Source organism: Homarus americanus, unplaced genomic scaffold (genome assembly GCF_018991925.1).
Source record: "Homarus americanus isolate GMGI-L3 unplaced genomic scaffold, GMGI_Hamer_2.0 scaffold54095, whole genome shotgun sequence".
In the NCBI taxonomy this organism is placed as follows: Eukaryota; Metazoa; Arthropoda; class Malacostraca; order Decapoda; family Nephropidae; genus Homarus; species Homarus americanus.
The window spans coordinates 339,375-359,054 of record NW_024742051.1 but is presented as its reverse complement, the minus strand read 5'-3'; the positions used below and the strand labels follow the sequence as shown (position 1 = coordinate 359,054).

Below are 19,680 nucleotides of genomic sequence, written 5' to 3'. Positions count from 1 at the left end.
TTTCTAGAGAGCCATTGTGCCAGTCCCAATATGTCCTCCCAGGTAGTGGTGGCAGACGAGATTGATGTCGACTTTTTACCTGTAATTTACCAGTACCTGAGGTGGTGAGTACCTGAAGGGAGGGAGAGACATCACCTGGCTGTCGGAAGCTATACAAGGGAGTAATAGCTGACGTATATGATAAAAAAATGGCGGATTTATGGAGATAGGCGAGACCTCTGATGACTGGGACATTCTAGACGATGTCATAACCTAACCACGAACCCTTTATATAATTCGTCTTTAAGATGTAAAAATAACCAAAATCTCATTAAATCAAAATAAATCGAACCTAATTATCATGTAGTAGTCATAATATGATTAGTATATACGTAATTGCCTCGTTAAATATGAAATCTGAGGATAGGTTAGCGGGTACAGTTCGTGGCAGATATACTAACATTGTGACGCCGGAGGTCCTGTGTTACCTAACATGTTCGAGGAGATAATGTCCTTTAAAACAGGTATTTATATGACTTTATCCTTATTAACAGGTATATATATGACTTTATCCTTATTAACAGGTATATATATATGGCATTATCCCTTTTAACAGGTGTTCACATGACTATAATAGTAGGTATATATATACAAAAGTAACCAGTTAAAACAGTCGTACATAACATTTTATAGGATCTTTAACCCTTATATAACCGGTATAGAGGAGCTTTAACCCTTATATAACCGGTATAGAGGAGCTTTAACCCTTATATAACCGGTATAGAGGAGCTTTAACCCTTATATAACCGGTATAGAGGAGCTTTAACCCTTATATAACCGGTATAGAGGAGCTTTAACCCTTATATAACCGGTATAGAGGAGCTTTAACCCTTATATAACCGGTATAGAGGAGCTTTAACCCTTATATAACCGGTATAGAGGAGCTTTAACCCTTATATAACCGGTATAGAGGAGCTTTAACCCTTATATAACCGGTATAGAGGAGCTTTAACCCTTATATAACCGGTATAGAGGAGCTTTAACCCTTATATAACCGGTATAGAGGAGCTTTAACCCTTATATAACCGGTATATATAGGAGCCTTAACCTTTAGCTATATGGGAACTTTAATATATAAGTCCTTCATGACAAAATATACCGAGTAAATTTGTTCGTGTGACCTTGTGTTTCCTGCTATATAACCACAGTATATATTATTATGAACAACTTCCAAATAGGTGGATGACCGGGACGATAATTTGACCTATTCTTGTATACAGTTTGGAGAAGGAACAGGCAGACTTAAGCCGGGTGTCACAGGAGTCAACTCAGAAAGTGTTAGACCTGCAGCGAAAGATCCAGACGGCCCGTGAACAGGTGAGAGTCAATCCCCTCCGAGTTGCCTCTATATTGTACGTGACTTAATAAATAACAAAAATTGTACCATTAACTTCTTCACTATGAGGACGCCATGGTAACCACTTGTGTACCTGACAATTAAACACCCTAATGCTAACCTAACCTGACTTAACCTAACTTAGCCTAACCTAACTTAACCTAATCCTTCCAGATAGTGTTAAGGTGTTTAATCATCAGCTTAAATAACCATGGGTGGGTAATTGTTCGTGTGGTCCCGAATGAGTAAATGATGTACTGTATCTTTACTAACGACATCGTCATCATTCCCGGCAGGTGCGTAGATTACCCGGAGTGGAATACAGCCGAGAGGAGCAGCTACGTCGCCTGGAGGCCCTGAGGAAGCAGCTGGCCCTTAAGAAGCGTCTGTTGCTCAAGTACAAGGCTAAGAGTGAAGCTCCTCACTAGTTAGGTAATGAGCTTACTTCACCTACAGTAGATATTAAACACTAACTTAACCTAACCTACTCAAATAAAATTAACCTAACCCTTCCAGGTATCATTAGGGTGGTTAATCATCAGGTGAAATATAAATTGGGGTGTCTGATCGCCAGGTGATGGGATTTTATTCTAGAAGTTATTGATCCACTGTAGGATACATACATACATACATAAGAACAGAAGAAATTGCAGATAAACTATGGCTTCCTAAAAAAAATTCTTTTCACAGTTGTGTTCATATTTGCAGACAGCGAGAGGTTATGGTGCTGCGCTACCTTCTACAACGGCTGCTGAACTCTCCCGAGATAATCGATAAGTTGGCCGAGTCTTATCCCATCCGTCGAGCCGCACAGCTGACCGCTTACGCCTTCCAACGCGGCAAAGAGGCCATAGAGTCTGAAGGTCCTAAGCGCGTGGGACAGTTCAAGAAGGACTTTACACAGGAGGTAAAAGAAGGGTTTAAGAAGATTCAAGAAGAGAATAAAAAGAGGTAAAATTAGGGACTTGGATTTGTTGCGAAGAGGAAAATCAAAGGTGTCAATTTGTTTCTCATACAGACAAACATATATTGTGCGAGTCCGTCTCGTGCACAATTATCGCCGCATTTGCCGTCGTCCAGAAGGTGTCGGGGAAGTTGTTAGGGTACCCGGAAGACTCTGTCCCTCGTAAATACCATTATGCCTGTAGCGGCTGCCAGCGCGGATCAGACTGACCAAGCGGCCGAGGAAAAGAAGCCCAAGTGCAAGGCGTGCTGTGCCTGCCCAGAGACTAAACAAGTTAGGGATGCCTGTATTGTTGAGAAGGGTGCAGAAAATTGTCAAGAACTTATAGAGGCTCATAAAAAATGCATGAGAGATATGGGTTTTAATGTTTAATATTGCCAGGTGCCATAAGAGTGATGATGAGCAGAGGATAGTACAGTATTGTTTTCCTTAATAGTATGTTACTAATTTAGTCATTTTTTGTGTTGGAATATGAACAGTGTTGAGTGAGAACCAAGTTTCCTGAATAATGACAACAACGTCCCAGAAGCACACTCTCTTTGTGGCTGAACCCATGGGAGACAAGCCCGTGACCGAACTAGCTGGTATTGGAGAAATTTTGGGCAGGAGACTGGAAAACAGAGGCTTTGATAAAGCTTATGTGGTTCTGGGCCAGTTTCTGGTTCTCAAGAAGAACAGAGAACTGTTTCTGGAGTGGCTGCAGGACCTGGTGGCAGCCAAATCCAACCAAGCATCTGAATGTTACCAGTGTCTAGCTGACTGGTGTAGTGAGTTTCTGTAACCATTGTTTACAGTGGACAATCTGCCAAGTCTTTGAACTTTGCTGCAGTGAGCTCAGGCATTGTCCATTATATAGAAATAATAGGTTAAAGTACACTATTGTACAGGAGGCCAGTCACAGTAACCATGTCGCACAAAGGCCACTCTGTGTTGACCATTGAGTCAATAGAGTCAAGTCAAGAGGTGCAACAGAGGCGGGGCTCAGTGACCAACTACTGCTACAGTGTCTGGTTCAACTTGAGACCTTACTTCTCTGTGGCCAACAACAAGCTTCCTTACAGAGTGTTCTCCTCCATGGTACCGCCCTTGTTTTTCCCAGAATTCCGGCGGGTTTACTCGGACATGAAGGGTCCCACGTGTGTGGTGATGACCCTGGCGTTGATCCTGCTGTACGGTCTTCATAGTCCACACAGGACTCTAGCAGGGGAGCTGCTGGTCACCGCCAAGCTCACTGTCGGATATTGGTTTTGTATCTCCTTCGTAGCTTTCATGTTGGGTTATTTCTGTCAGACCAGCCTGACACCATCCCAGTTGGTGTCCATCACCGGCTACAGCCTCACGGGCCACTGTTTGGTTTTATTAACGGCAGAGGTCCTGCACCAGGAGGACAGTCACAGCGCGTTCTTCTTCCTTACCACAGTGTTTGGGGGTCTGGCCACCGGTAGAATGAACATGATTGTTCTGGCACGAACTCCTGGACCCGCCCAGAGGCTGCTCATGTGCTCCACGCTGGCCAGTATTCACCTCATGCACTTGATATACATCCACTTTGCTTGTATGAGAAATAAATTTGACATTTAGATGCACTAAAGAGAGGACCAATAGCCTCACCTTGAAGTGAATGTTTTACAAGGAATACGACCTTGAATTACCATAATGATATTTAATTAATTTTGTACATAATATATAATTAAAGATGGCTTCATACCAGCTGTTGTTATATTACTTTATTAGATGTGTTGGTTGAGAAATGGACGAGTAAGAGACTAAGAATACTAATGGTGGTAGTTTAGGGAGTGGAGTGGCCATGGTTACTACCCTTGTTGAAGAAACTGACAAACAGTTGACAAAACACAGATAAGTGGCCGTAGCTCTCAGTGGAGGATGGGGTTGATATATACAGCTGTGGTCACTGTGGGTCAATACTTAACAGATAAGTAGTTGCCATGTTTCTACTTTAGTTGGAAAAGTTAATCGAGTTGTCGAGTTGGTCGCTGCTGACGTTTTTGCTAATGATTTAAGCAGAGGACCCAGAGATGGTTGAAACAAGGAGTCCCAACCAAACCTAATGACTACCAAGGAATCTCAACTTAACCTACCAATACAACCATATCACCAAACAAAACGGACTCGGTGGATAAAACAAAATCAATATATGTTTAGAAATTAACCAAATCCAAGGAAATATTTAGTCATTTAACCCCCTGAACTGACCAACATGTTAGCCAAATCAAGCAGTCAGTTTAGTCCAGCCTCCAAGAGGGACTCACTGAATAAGAGCAATGGTGTTTTAAATGTGCAGCCTTCATTTTTTACTATGATAATATATGACGAATTTATTTATATACTTTTGGGTTGATATTATTGTACATGATATAAAATTTTTAATTAAATGTTAATTTTTACCTATATCAAAACTACTACTACAAGGGTTAATATAATATCACATCACTGTACCTATAATACAGTGAGGGGTACAGTATACTATCTACAGGTGATGATGTGAATACTGTAACAATGATGTAAAAATAATGAAGGGGTTACTCGCTGTAGTCAATATTAGTAATTTATACATCTGTAAAAAGTTATTATTGTACTGAATAAAGGGAGAGTTTTTGTGGTATTTTATTATCAATGTTATGAATAAATTATCTTGGTGATTATCTTTGGTAAGGAAGATGTTTGAGTTATGGTAAGTTTATCTGTGATGTTCAGTACAGATAGAATTTAAGCCATCTTTCATAACAGGTCTGAAAATAGGAAGGTTGTTTTTGTGTGTGTATAAATTTTGGTTGATACATACACACACCTTCACTATCACACACCTTCACTATCACCATCTTTCAAGACTGGCCTTATCTTCACTTACCTTTATGGGGAAGAATTAAAACAGCATAAAGAATTAGTGTACAGTACAGGCAAGAGTCACTACATAAGGATCTCTCAACACCGACCTTACCTCCATCATTCACCGAGGAAGAATTAAAACAGATTATAGAGAAATATTTTTTTTACTGGGTTATGTGGACACGGCGGTGTACATGACTAGACGTAAACAACACAGACGGGATGATTCATGTTCTACGTAATCTTACCCCAAGACTCGATGCCTCGTGTACACTCGCTCCAGAGAAGCATCTTTTGTTATTTTGTGCGAGGCCACATGACCCAACGGACAAAGGATTCTCACAACCCTACCGAGACAACGGGTCACGGTGTTTATTTTGAAATTCGTTGCACCTCAACTAATGCCCCTTGGAGCGAGTATACCCGTGCTACATGAGATGATATTACAATTACTATGTGAAATGTTACTCACTTTTTACTCACTACAGTGTAACTACATAATATGGGGTCTATATCAGAAGGTACAGGTCAAGGGGGCCCCAATCCTTATAGCCCCCAAACAGTCCCAATGATCAGGTTAGGTTAGGAGCCTATGAGGACTGAGGCCATACAGTACAGCTACCATTCTCCTGGACTTATGATTTCAATAAACTCCTAATATAGGTTTAACTCTTTTTAGTAAGTCATTCTAGAAATTTTTGGTCATTGACGATAGAGAACCGACAAAGTGAGAGATAAAACGACGACACAGTTTGAATGTTTAGTGGCCAGACGACAATAACATGTACGATCCACGCGGTCACACCCACATCGACACTTCCTTAACTCACAATAAATAAGGTAAAAATTCTATAAATTTTTTTCATCTATTTTCCACTTCATGTATATACACAAACAATCATTTGGTGAAAAAAACAACAAGCAAACGGTTTTAAATACATCGTAACTGTGTAGGTGGGAGTCGACTGTACGGTGAGACTCGGACAAAGGACATTTACAAATCTCTCGGGGTAAAGTGACGTGGGCAGACTGTGTATTTTATATTTTTTTTAGCGGTCTATCTGGCTCACTGCTTCATTGTACAAGTTTGAAAATTATTTGGGAACAGTATAGTGAAACCTCTATTTAACGGACTATAGAAAGAGGAAAGTCAATTACATCGAGGGTCCATTAGATGTGAAACCTCAATCTAACGAACTATCTAAAGAGGTAAGTTCATTATATTGAGGGCCCATTAGATGTGAAACCTCAATCTAACGAACTATCTAAAGAGAAAAGTCCATTATATTCAGGGCCCATTAGATGTTAAACCCCCATCTAATGGATTACCCGGTATATGGTGAGAGAAGTTCATTATATGGAGGTTTCACTGTACAGCATGTTTAAACCTGAAGAGACGGGGACAGAAAAATAAATCGGGTGAATCAGAATGGTGCGGCTAAACAACCCTAACTGGAGGGAGGGACGGGAGGAAACAAGACTCTTAAGCCTACACCACTATAAACAATCCTTACAGGTCAGCCTCATATAAAAAACTATGCACAGTGTACTGACCGACATTATATATATATATACTTTATATGTATTTATTATTATATATTAATATCTCAACAACATTTTAGTGATAACAGGAATGCATCACAGACTCAGAAAGACATAGAAGATATATTTGGCGGCAGCGTTTACCCGGCGCCGCACTTGAGAGGTTCACTCGGTCGGTGGGACGACTTTCTCTGCGTCCCCATGTTACTAGAGACCTTGAAGTATTAACCTCAATCCCAGATATTCCTTTCTTTAAACACCATGTATAGAGGAGCTTCTGTTCGGCTGGTGATCTATCAGAACGTCAAAACAAGAACTTTAGGATCTAGATTTTTGGCGTTAGTTTCGGTGGTCGTTATCGCTGAAGGAAACAGCACCTCAGTTACCCCGGCCCAACACAACGGAAACTGTCCAGAGTAATGACAAGACATCAACATCCAGCAGAGCCACAGATGAAGGACCTACAGTACAGTACTCAAGTTTAATTGACTAACTACACTACAGTTTGATATATAGTATCTACATTAACCAACAAACTTGAGGGATTTTCAGTACTTCGATCCCCAAGATTAGTTTACTTCTGTATAGGCAAGTGTGGTGACAGTTGGATGTCATCTGATGGAAACTAAGTGCTGAAAAATTTATAGCTAGAAACCTTAGAATGCTTATGAACGACGCACTGGCACCTCCACGACACCTTGCTGCACAGTCGTAGGTCATACACGGACATAAGCTACCTCGTCCTCCTGCCGCTCGACCATTGTACAGTTCAGGGCATAAATATACATCAGATCGTGGCATTACTCAGATATTGGCGCTCGGATCACGGAGCTAATATAATGGCAATCAGATCATGGCACTCAGATCGTGGCATTCAGAATTTGAGCTGCCTCTTCTGCAGAGTGTAGAGAAGATGAAGGTCACTCAGCTTCCACCAGGTCAAGTAAGAACAACGCCTTCCCTCATGGCCTGTATCCACCTGCAGGAGAAGAGAGAAAATATTGTAATGTGGAGAGAAAATAAACAGTTGTGGAGAATCAGCAGGGAGGGAGGTGATGAATGGGAGGGTAAGGGGTAGGTACAGACTTAACAATATTGCATAGAGGTGACCATTAAAAAATCCAAACCACAAATTAATTTTTTTAGTTAAATTATGAGGCAGACAAACTTACATTCAGGAGTATTGGGGGTGACTGGTACTGCATCTTGCCAACACAACAACCAATCAAAATTAAGCAATGGTAACAAATCCAACATAACAACCAATCAAAATTAAACAATGGTAACGGGTACCGACTAAGTCAACAGTGAGTGGGCGGAGATTAACGTGATAGGTCAATTGCAGACTCGATGTGATAAATAACTTACAGGGAAATGTCATAATAGATCAAGGCTGAAACTGAGTCAGAGGAGCATGGCAAAAAACACTTGAGGAATGTGGCAAAAAACTCTTGAGGAACATGGCAAAAAAACTCTTGAGGACCTCTATAATAAACTTGTATACAATCACCATCACCTATAATAAACTTGTATACAATCACCAAAAATTAAAATGAGAAAAAAATCACCAAGCAGAAACTCCACCCATTTCTCGACATAATTTGATGCATTAATTTGTGAGTCATCCATTAAGTCACAACTAAATTTAAATATGTGGCAACTTATGCACTTACTGACGACACTAACAATTCTCAGGGAATTTATGTCAAATAATCTACAGACATATTTCCCTCATTCTCTCTCACACACAAACATCCACCTGCCCCCACACCGAGCCATGTTAAGGTGAGCTAATGAACTGTGACATACTATACTTTATTTATTATGATTAATTTGAAATGAAATAACCAGTGTGTATAAATTTAAAGAATAAAGTAAACAGAATCAAAGTTAAATGTTATCCTTTCGAACTTTTATAGCAACAAACTGATAAATCGCATTATAATAGTCAATTAACTGTATATGTGTGAGATCATTTTCTGTGGTCATAATGGCTAGGCAGTTCAGCTTGTCTTCTTCACTGCAGTCAAAGGAAAATTATTAAGGAAATGATGACATAAGGAAAAGTTTGAGGGGCTCCCATCCTGTAATTCTTGGGTACTGTTGTTAAAGCAGCCCCCACACACAAACACACATATGCACCTACCATCCCACCCCCATACACACACATACCCCTACCATCCCACCCACAACCACACACACAAACACCATACCCCCACCATCCCACCCCAACACACACACATAACCCCACCGCCCCACCCACACATCCACCGTCCCACCCACACATCCACCTACCCCCCACACACACAGAGCATAACCCTTACTTCTCAGCAAGATTAGGAGTGTCAGCGTGGAAGACTAGAGGTTGCTGGTTAGGATGAGTCAGCTGGAAGGCTAAACATGTGTCCACGCCCTCTGCCACTTCCTTCACCTGGAGTTAAGAACAACGTCTCATTATTTCTTAAAGAGGTATACAGGTATCCCTAAAATATCATAATTACATTTTTAACAACAGCACAGCTCAAGACTGGGATATTTCCAAGTACTAAAACAATAAGAATTATGTTGACATTTTAAAAAGGAAAAGGAAATATCTCTCCTTTAAGTATTTCCTACTTTGTATTTGTTGTGTGAAATATAACTCAACTTTTAACAATGTATTATACACTATTATGTATACCAATCTACAGTAATGTATTATATGATGGGTTTATGTCTGATAACTTCTTTCAATTTGACTACAGAGTCCAATGTAACAAAATGGGTCTGATTAGTCAGATTAAAATACAGGTTTTGGCACAGATTACTCCATGGTAGCAGTAAACACACAGGGGTGATATATACAGTATTAATACTTTATTGGCTGCTAAGGATACCCTACTTCACCCTCCCACCATATGAACAAAAATGGAACACAAGAAGCTTCTCTGGTATTGATGATGGCCACCGTCCCTAGAGCTAACTTCCACTATAATGGCCACCGTCCCTACAGCTAACTTCCACTAATAATAACCACCGTCCCTACAGCTAACTTCCACTAATAATAACCTCCATATAAGAGTTAATATAAAATTAACCACAATAACCAGAGCAACATTACCCTCTCCATGGCTTCAACTTTGTAGCCAAGTACGGGGATGCTCTGTAAGGCACACACGTCCTGAGGCGCTCGGTACTCATACAACACGCGGTCCTTGAGCACGAACCACCCTCTCCGCCACGACCTCCTCACCATCATCCTGAGATAACCGCACATCTGAGAAGAGGTGTCACTGGCACACACCTGTAATACATAGGTAAGTACATTAAGTGAGACAGTATGGTAAGTAAGTAGATTTAAGTTAAGTAAGTACAGTGTTAAGTAGAGTGAAACCTCCAAATAACGAACTTCTCTCTACATATAATCCGTTAGATGGGGGTTTAGCATCTAACGGACCCTCTATATAACGAACTTTCATCTATATATACTTAGTTAGATGGGGGTTTAGCATCTAATGGACCCTCAATATAATGGACTTTCCTTTCCATATAGTCAGTAAATGGAGGTTTTACTGCATGGCAATAGTAATAATTATAAAACAGTCTCACACACACACACACACACCTACCTCCATCAATCTCTCAGGGATTCGCTTTCTGATACGATTTCTGCCACTATCCCTGACGCCTTTCTTGAACTGAGCTTTAAGGCTGGACACTCTCCTTATCCTCATCCCCGGGTGCTCCTCCAGGGTCGAGGAACCCTCATACTTGTGCTCAAAGTCCTTCTGCAGGATTTCAAAGCAGGTCTCGCAGACTCTGGCTGCCTGATGTTTCTTATATTGTAAAGGAGCGCGGTTGGCTGAGCAGCGATCACACACAACCTGTACAATATATGACAATAATAATGATGATAACAGTAATTAGTGAGAATGATAACAACAATAATAATAATAATACAGTAATAGCAAATATAATAGAAATAATAATAGTGTAACAACAATAAAATAATAATAATAACGATAATAATAATAACGATAATAATAATAACAACACACAGAGGCGGTGGGTGGACGTTACCTTGCCACAAGCTCGGCAGTGGTGTCTGCGGAAGGTGAGGGTGAACTCTGCAGTGCATTGTTGACACATCGTTACTCGGTAGTCAGGGATCCACACAGGTGCCTGAATAACAACGAATAGTAAACAAAAATACACATCGAGATCGACCATTCTAAAACATGTCCCACCCATTCTAAAACATGTCCCACCATTCTAAAACATGTCCCACCATTCTAAAACATGTCCCACCATTCTAAAACATGTCCCACCATTCTAAAACATGTCCCACCATTCTAAAACATGTCCCACCATTCTAAAACATGTCCCACCATTCTAAAACATGTCCCACCCATTCTAAAACTTGTCCCACCATTCAAAGCATGTCCCACCCATTCTAAAGTCCCAATTCTAAAACATGTCCCACCCATTCTAAAACATGTCCCACCATTCTAAACATGTCCCACCCACCCATTCTAAAACATGTCCACCATTCTAAAACATGTCCCCATTCTAAAACATGTCCCACCATTCTAAAACATGTCACCATTCTAAAACATCCCACCCATTCTATAACATGTCCCACCATTCAAAAACATGTCCCACCATTCTAAAACATGTCCCACCCATTCTAAAACATGTCCCACCATTCTATAACATGTCCCACCATTCTAAAACATGTTATTGTCCCACCCATTCTAAAACATGTCCCACCATTCTAAAACATGTCCCACCATTCTAAAACATGTCCCACCATTCTAAAACATGTCCCACCATTCTAAAACATGTCCCACCATTCTAAAACATGTCCCACCATTCTAAAACATGTCCCACCATTCTAAAACATGTCCCACCATTCTAAAACATGTCCCACCCATTCTACGATAAAGGTACAAAAATAAAAAACGAATCGCGACACTTCTTGTTATTGTCGTCGACTTAACAACACAAAGTCGACTCAACGCTCGACACAACGCACCTGTTTGCCGAGTGTTAGCGTCGACGGTTGTTGATATAGCGGCATCTTAGCTTGCATGAAGGTCGAGCGACGCGAGGCATTGTCCTCTATAGCCTCTCTTAGCGCCTCTATCCAAGCATCTCGTTCTTGGGCCGTACTGTCAAGTGATAGCAGGTTAGTGGTGTTTCAAGCAAAGTTCATGATGAAATAAACTAAATAATAAACTAAATAACCAACTGCTCGTATGACTAGTAGGTTGATAAATGATAAAATGGTAAATGATAATAAATATACACAATAATAACTGGTAAAGTGAACAAACCAGCAATGAATCAAACCTAATCTAAACTAACCTAGTCAAAAGTAACCTAACCTAATACTCCACACACACACACACACACACAAACACACTCACTCACTCACTCACCTCGCTTGTAGGGTAAAAGAACGAGAGGTTGATATGACGCTAAATTCGTTCTTAAATTCCTCTGCCGTTGGTGTGTCCACTTTCATCCCCTCCAGCGTTAGTTCACAGTTGAGTCGAAGGGCGCCACCTGGGCCACTGGTCACGAAGCTTGTGTAAAGAAGAACGTCAGACAGCTGTAAATAAACGTGTGTGAGTTACTTGCTTAATCCTTACTGTTTATCATTGTTTGTATACCTGTACTGTCTATGAATATTGTTTGTATACCTGTACTGTCTATATTGTTTGTATACCTGTACTGTCTATATTGTTTGTATACCTGTACTGTCTATGTATTAGTATGTATCTGTCTGTCTGTGTGTATAGTTAAATTACTGTTAATAGCTATGGTAAGTTTATTGTTTAATAGTTTCCTCACCTGTCTCTACCTTGACTAGGAATACCTCACTACTATATGTCGTAAGTTCTGGCCAAATGTCATGGGGTTGTAATAGCTCTCTCTCTCTCTCTCTAGGTCATAACATTCTCTCTTTTTCTCTCTCTCTCTCTCTCCCTCTCTCTAAGTCGTCATAAACCTTGCACTCTCTCTCTCTCTCTCTCTCTCTGTCACACTGTTATCTGTAGAGTATACAGGAAGGTCGACCTTTCTATATCATGTACTATAGTTTTTGAACTGGCCGTCATATCACATATTACAGCAATGCATTTCCTCTCTCACACTAAACAAAAGCTAAACGTTTTTACCCTCACAATAAAGTATAAACATGAAACAAAAGCTAAACAATTTCCCCTAACACTAAAGTAAAACATTAAACAAAAGCTATCAAATATTCTCTCTCACTAAACAAAAGCTAAAACAAAATTATCTCACACTAAAGAATAAACATGAAACAAAAGCATCACGTTTGTTCTCTCACAAAAGCTAAACATTTTCCCTCACACTAAAGTAAAACATTAAACAATATCATCACGTCTCCTCTAACAAAAGTCAAAGCAATAAACAAGAGGATGGCATTATCTACGCCCACCATTACACACACACATGTTGTCTGATAATGCTATGGTGAGGCAGAGCTGAATGTCAAAGAGCTCTGGGAGTGGGGAGAGGAGGAGTGGGGAGAGTAGGAGTGGGATGGGGAGAGGAGGGGTGGAGTGGGGAGAGGAGGGGTGGAGTAGAGGGGTTGGGCTGGGGCAGGAAGAGGAGGGGAGGAGGGTGGGGTGGGGAGGTAGGAGAGGGAAGGGTAGGTGGGGAGAGTAGGAGAGGGAAGGGTAGGAGTGGGGAGAGGAGGGGTTGAGGGGTGGGGAGGATGGGAGGGGAGGGGTGACCATGCAACAGCTGTGAGTCAGATTATGTATCATAGAGTCCTGGCGTGTGGATTAGGTGAAGATTAGACACCCCGAGTTTATTTCATATTACGATTGATTACCTAACCCAAGGGCGGATCCAAGGGGGGTCAAGGGGTCAGGATCCCCCCTTTCACCACAAAATTTCAATACTTCTTTAAAGCAGTATTGTATTCAGGTATCTTTGCATAGTAAAAAGTAATTACTAATGACCTCAGAATATGGCATGCTCCCCCACCCACCACTTTTTGGACACCCCTTTTGATATTCCTGGATCCGCCCCTGTAATCCTATTGCTATTTAAACCTAACCTAACCTAACCTAACCTAACCTAACTTAACCTAACCTAACCTAACCTAACCTAACCTAACCTAACCTAACCTAACCTAACCTAACCTAACCTAACCTAACCTAACCTAATCTAACCAACAACTTTAGCTAGAGACTTTATGGGACCTGAAAGTGTGTGATCTGATAATAGACAGAAAAATACTTGTGGGTTGACTACAATGGAGCCGTTTAGTCCTGATAACAACACTATGAGCTGAAGTGGTTATCTCAATGGTGTGGAAAGATGTGTTAAGTAGACTCATTGTGATTGGATTCACTGTGTGTGTGTGTGTGTTGACAGCTAAAAATAACTTAATATACTATGAGTGTGTGTATGTGTATGTATGTATGTATGTATGTATGTATGTATGTATGTATGTATGTATGTACGCTATAAGTCATCACTGTGCAGCACTTAAACAATTAAGCACTCTAAACCCTTCACCCCAGTTTCTAATATTTCACTCAACTAACACCAGGTGATTTTATTCAGCTCAGACGCTCCCCCGTACACAAGGGATCATTGCACATAATTATACACTAATTATACACTAGATTATAAGCAGGTTACTGTATAACAAGTACAGTATGAGTATGTGTGTATGTTTTGATGATATAACCTTCCTGTAGCTATAATCTTGTCTTCAATCAATCTCCTGTTAGATTAGATTAGGTTAGGTTAGGTTAGGTTGGTCAGGTTAGGTTAGGTGGTTATTCTCCCAAAATAACCAGCATTGAGCTGAAGAAGCCGCCAGCATAGCAAATAATCTGAGTTGTAGGCACGAATGCTTATTTGGGTGAGAGTTGTGAACAGAGTGGCACAACAACCTAGTAAATGTTATGACAGCACCATGAGGATGAGTGCCCTTACAACTAGCATACCAGAGTACCTACAACTAGCATAATGCAGTACCTACAACTACTACTACTACTTTGCTGTCACTAGGAATCGATCATCCAGCTATGGTAAAATGATATGAGTTATTAGGGATGTCACCTTTATTTGAGGTGACAATAGTTAACTGAGAACTGACCTGACTGCCTGACTGACCAACTGACAAGAACTGACTGACTGTCTGTTTGACCCCACAAGAACTAACCGACTGGCTAATTGACCCCAAGAGAACTGACTTGACTCTCTGATTGACCAACTGGCAAGAAATACAATAAGTTAAGACGATAATGCCAAAAAAAAAATGAAAACCCAAACAAACATTATGAACTATACTGTTACCCACCAACTGTTGTCCAGGTTTATAAATACGTCATAAGTCCTTCTATAAGTCCAAGTCCTTCTATAAGTCCTTCTACAAGTCCTAAGTCCTTTCATAAGTCCTTCTATAAGTCCAAGTCCTTCTATAAGTCCTTCTACAAGTCCTAAGTCCTTTCATAAGTCCTTCTATATGTCCAAGTCCTTCTATAAGTCCAAGTCCTTCTATAAGTCCTTCTACAAGTCCTAAATCCTTTCATAAGTCCTTCTATAAGTCCTTCTACAAGTCCTAAGTCCTTTCATAAGTCCTTCTATAAGTCCTTCTACAAGTCCTAAGTCCTTTCATAAGTCCTTCTATAAGTCCTTCTACAAGTCCTAAGTCCTTTCATAAGTCCTTCTATAAGTCCTTTTACAGTTCAAGAATTAATAACTAGAAGCATAAAAATAGACTGATAGATCATATGACTGTATCCTCCCCACCACACACACAAGACAGACACCCACTCATCAACTTCAAGTATACCTACACCCACCAACACAGTCAATACAGTCAACCAGTCATTATTATCAAGTACACCTACACCCCCCACCTCCACAACACAGGTTCAAGCACACTTACCAGTTACCACTCACACAGCAACAGTCAACCAGTCATCATTATCAAGTACACCTACACCCCCCACCCTCCACAACACAGGTTCAAACACACTTACCAGTTACCACTCACACAGCAACAGTCAACCAGTCATCATTATCAAGTACACCTACACACCCCACTTACCAGTATAAAGTACCTTGGCTGCATCTCCCGACGACACAGCTTCAGTAGTTCTCCCTCCTTCAGTAGATATCTTCCCGGCCGCACTAGTTCATATCGAGGACCTCTTGTGTTGCTACTGCCGGTGTTGCTGCTGGTGTTGTCATGGTCTCCACTAGTGCTACTACTGCTACTGAGTCGATCCTGGAGCGCCAGTAGCTTCATAAAGTTCGTCTGGAAGAAAAGGTGAAATTTTAGTCATGTATGTTCGGTTAGTTGTGTAGTCGAGGCCAAAATCCCATCAAATATTTCACACAAGACAAAATCCATAACATTAGCACAAAATCCCCAAACATTCACACAAATCCCATAACATTCTTAGCACAAAATCCCCATAACATTCTTAGCACAAAATCCCCCATAACATTCTTAGCACAAATCCCCATAACATTCTTAGCACAAAATCCCCATAACATTCTTAGCACAAAATCCCCCATAACATTCTTAGCACAAAATCCCCATAACATTCTTAGCACAAAATCCCCATAACATTCTTAGCACAAAATCCCATAACATTCTTAGCACAAAATCCCCATAACATTCTGCACAAATCCCCATAACATTCTTAGCACAAATCCCCCATAACATTTATGGTTAGGTTTGTTAGGTAAGAATGTCAGGATCAGGAGAAGTTACGTCAGGTAAGATAGGGCAGGGTAGGGTAAGGTTAGGGCCTTATACTAAAATATAAGAGATGTAAGGGGGCATGTAGGTGTAGGGAAGCCTGACCCTAATATTAACACAGTATAAGGGCCAAGTAGGGAAGCCTGACCCTAATATTAACACAGTATAAGGGCCAATTATCAAGGTGTGAATGGGATAAGGGACTATGCCTTACACACCAAACCCTTACCTTTCTGTATAAACGAATATAAGGGCTCTAGGTATTAGGGTTCCCCCCCCTGCTAAAGTACGTAAGGTATGAGGGCCTTATTGTGAGGTATGGAAGGTAAAGGGCCTCATATCCTCTTCCTGTCAGGGGAGAACCCACAACTCTATAACCATCAGTGACGTCACTATGTAAACAATAGAGTTGCCATGTGTCGCCAGGAAGTGTAAGTTGCCAGGTCTCGTGAGATACTTGGGAGAGCGTGATTTTTTTTTCTTTTTTTTTTCTTTAAGAACCATCTGTATCTCTCTCTCAGGAAAGTCATTGATACTGTATAGTTCTTGAGTTAGATTTATAGAAAGAGAGAAAGACAGACAGATCGATAAAGACAGAAAGAGAGAGAGAGAGAGAGAGAGAGTGGAGAGAGAGAGAGAGAGAGAGAGAGAGAGAGAGAGAGAGAGAGAGAGAGAGAGAGAGAGACAGAGATATTTATTGGTAGAGAGAAACAGACAAATAGAGATCAAGAGAGAGAGGTAATGAGATACTGCAAGCGGTGGTCTACATTACAAGTCAGTACAACAGAATAACAAACATAAATTATGCCACGTAATCACCTCATTATCTTAAGAGGAAAAAAACTAAATTAATAGACAATTCTCAGTACACCTTATTATTTGGTATAAAAGAACAGCCCTTAATAGGTTAGGTGAGGTTAAAATAGTGTCCAGATTCTACTGTGACTACTTTAATTAGATACGTTCAAGCAACAATATTTAGATGTCTATTATTATTGTTATTATTATTATTATTGTTATTTACGGAATGTTCTTCAAGTAATTCTCTAAGTTAATGTTGTAACCTAACTGATGTAAAGTAAATCACAAGTGTTAATTTCTATATTATTTAAAAATTTACCTCAAGTCAGATTCAGTCTTCCGTTAAATATTTATAAACCTCAAGTGTATTTTAAACTTGGACATTAAGCAAATAAATAGTCAAATAAACAACATTGATTACTGAGGAATTTGTTCAAGAGCTCACCGACTTAACTAAAAATACATTACGATAAATAAAATACGATCAATTCTGGTTTATTATTAAAAGAGTATTATATGATGAAATATTAGACTCAGGTAAGTATTATATTATCCTTTAGTCACGGTGAGAGTAATGAGTGTACGGACTAAGCTTTATGAACCCTTGTCAATGGATTAAGGAAAGTTAGTGGTGACGCTGGCAACATGGCGGACAGTACTTGTTGCTAACTCTCAGAGACCCTTAGTATAAGTGCAATTTTTATTTATTTAAAACTACCCTGGAATAAACATACTTACTGCTTTGTTTTAGTTTAATATATTTGCAATTTTACCACTATATTATCCTCTTATAGATGTAACGAAAAGTAAAAATAAAAAGTAAAAGATATATTGGTAAATAATATCCCCAGCTAAAGGGATAATTATCGTACACTATATGGCTGCACCTTAAAGATGTTTACTCCCCCCAAATATGATAATTTATTCTTATTCATGACAGCGGGAGAATAAACCACATTACACAGGTCTAAAATTAATTCTGATGTCATATTAACCGTTAAATCTTTCTCGTTCAAGGTTAAAAAGCCAGTTGTATTGTCCTAACATCTCCTGAAGAAAAGGAAAAGTTTTCGTACAACTTACCACTCTTTATCACAGATTCCCAAGCCTTCGTACGATAATAGAGATAATTAACATACACTTTGGCACAATCTAAACAATTTTGATATATCGTCATGGAGAGAGAGAGAGAGAGAGAGAGAGAGAGAGAGAGAGAGAGAGAGAGAGAGAGAGAGAGAGAGCAATCCTATACTCTCTTCACTGTCTCACCTGTCGACGTGTGGTTAATCAAGGCCAAAGCTGAGTTACCTATCTGCCTTGTTTATTTTTTTACTTATATTACTTAAACAAATCTTATGAATGACAGTTATTAATGTGTTGTTATTATTATATACGTTTATATTTCGTTTGACATGTATAGAGGCAGCAACAGGTATACAGTTCAGCATGTATATATATAATACAGGTATACAGTTTACATATACCAAGCATGTATACAGTTTCACACATACCTCTAGAGTGCAGGTAAAAATAATGATATTTCGTATAACCTAACCTAACCTAACCTTCCCATAACGTAACCAAACCAAACCAAACCTACCCTACCTAACCCTACCCTAACCAACCCTAACCAACCCTAACCTAACCTAACCTTTCCCATAACGTAACCAAACCAAACCAAACCTACCCTACCTAACCCTACCCTAACCAACCCTAACCAACCCTAACCTAACCTAACCTAACCAAACCAAACCAAACCAAACCAAACCTACCCTACCTAACCCAATCCTACCCTACCCTAACCAACCCTAACCTAACCTAACCAAACCAAACCTTTATCTACAACACAGAATTATAAATTGTCGACATTGTATGAAAGTTTATCTCGTATTTACAAATTATTTTCTTAACACGGGTGGTAAAAGGTGGTTGTTAATATATAAAATCAGGTTACATTTTTAACATAGATAAGAGTGTACAGTACGTGGTCTGTTGGTGGGTAGAACTCTTAGATATAATGTCTATGGCAACCTCTCTATGGTAATCTGTCTATGGCAACCTCTCTATGGTAATCTGTCTATGGCAACATCTCTATGGTAATCTGTCTATGGCAACCTCTCTATGGTAATCTGTCTATGGCAACATCTCTATGGTAATCTGTCTATGGCAACCTCTCTATGGTAATCTGTCTATGGCAACCTCTATGGTAATCTGTCTAAGGCAACCTCTCTATGGTACTCTGTCTATGGCAACCTCTCTATGGTAATCTGTCTATGGCAACCTCTCTATGGCAACCTTTGTGACAATCTCCGTGACAATTTCCATGACAACCTCTATGGCAATTTCTATGACAATCTCCATGGCAACCTTTATGATAACCCCTATGAAAATTTCTATGACAATCTCCAT

General features: G+C 39.9%; 4 protein-coding genes across 4 annotated transcripts in view; 3 read left to right on the top strand and 1 right to left on the bottom strand.

Moving 5' to 3' along the window:
* Positions 1–24: 24 nt before the first annotated feature.
* On the top strand, positions 25–2,225 carry LOC121876446 (mediator of RNA polymerase II transcription subunit 9-like). Its single transcript, XM_042381522.1, has 4 exons — positions 25–104; positions 1,260–1,356; positions 1,672–1,807; positions 2,084–2,225. The coding sequence occupies exons 1-3, from the start codon at positions 31–33 to the stop codon at positions 1,801–1,803; spliced, it is 303 nt and encodes a 100-aa protein (XP_042237456.1). The 5' UTR covers positions 25–30; the 3' UTR covers positions 1,804–1,807; positions 2,084–2,225.
* Positions 2,226–2,697: 472 nt separating this feature from the next.
* Positions 2,698–3,120, top strand: LOC121876447 (barrier-to-autointegration factor-like). Its single transcript, XM_042381523.1, has one exon. The coding sequence runs from the start codon at positions 2,848–2,850 to the stop codon at positions 3,118–3,120; it is 273 nt and encodes a 90-aa protein (XP_042237457.1). The 5' UTR covers positions 2,698–2,847.
* A 125-nt stretch (positions 3,121–3,245) lies between these two features.
* Positions 3,246–4,955, top strand: LOC121876445 (protein YIPF3-like). Its single transcript, XM_042381521.1, has one exon. The coding sequence runs from the start codon at positions 3,246–3,248 to the stop codon at positions 3,918–3,920; it is 675 nt and encodes a 224-aa protein (XP_042237455.1). The 3' UTR covers positions 3,921–4,955.
* A 379-nt stretch (positions 4,956–5,334) lies between these two features.
* The window catches only part of LOC121876444 (FYVE, RhoGEF and PH domain-containing protein 6-like), a 24,805-nt gene continuing 10,459 nt past the window's right edge, over positions 5,335–19,680 (bottom strand). The window contains exons 2-9 of the mRNA XM_042381520.1: positions 15,811–16,020; positions 12,149–12,321; positions 11,743–11,878; positions 10,788–10,889; positions 10,337–10,591; positions 9,829–10,011; positions 9,053–9,159; positions 5,335–7,707 (exon numbers count right to left, since the gene is read on the bottom strand). Coding sequence (XP_042237454.1) covers positions 7,668–7,707; positions 9,053–9,159; positions 9,829–10,011; positions 10,337–10,591; positions 10,788–10,889; positions 11,743–11,878; positions 12,149–12,321; positions 15,811–16,020 — 1,206 coding nt within the window. The 3' untranslated portion in view covers positions 5,335–7,667. The remainder of the gene's footprint in view (positions 7,708–9,052; positions 9,160–9,828; positions 10,012–10,336; positions 10,592–10,787; positions 10,890–11,742; positions 11,879–12,148; positions 12,322–15,810; positions 16,021–19,680) is intronic.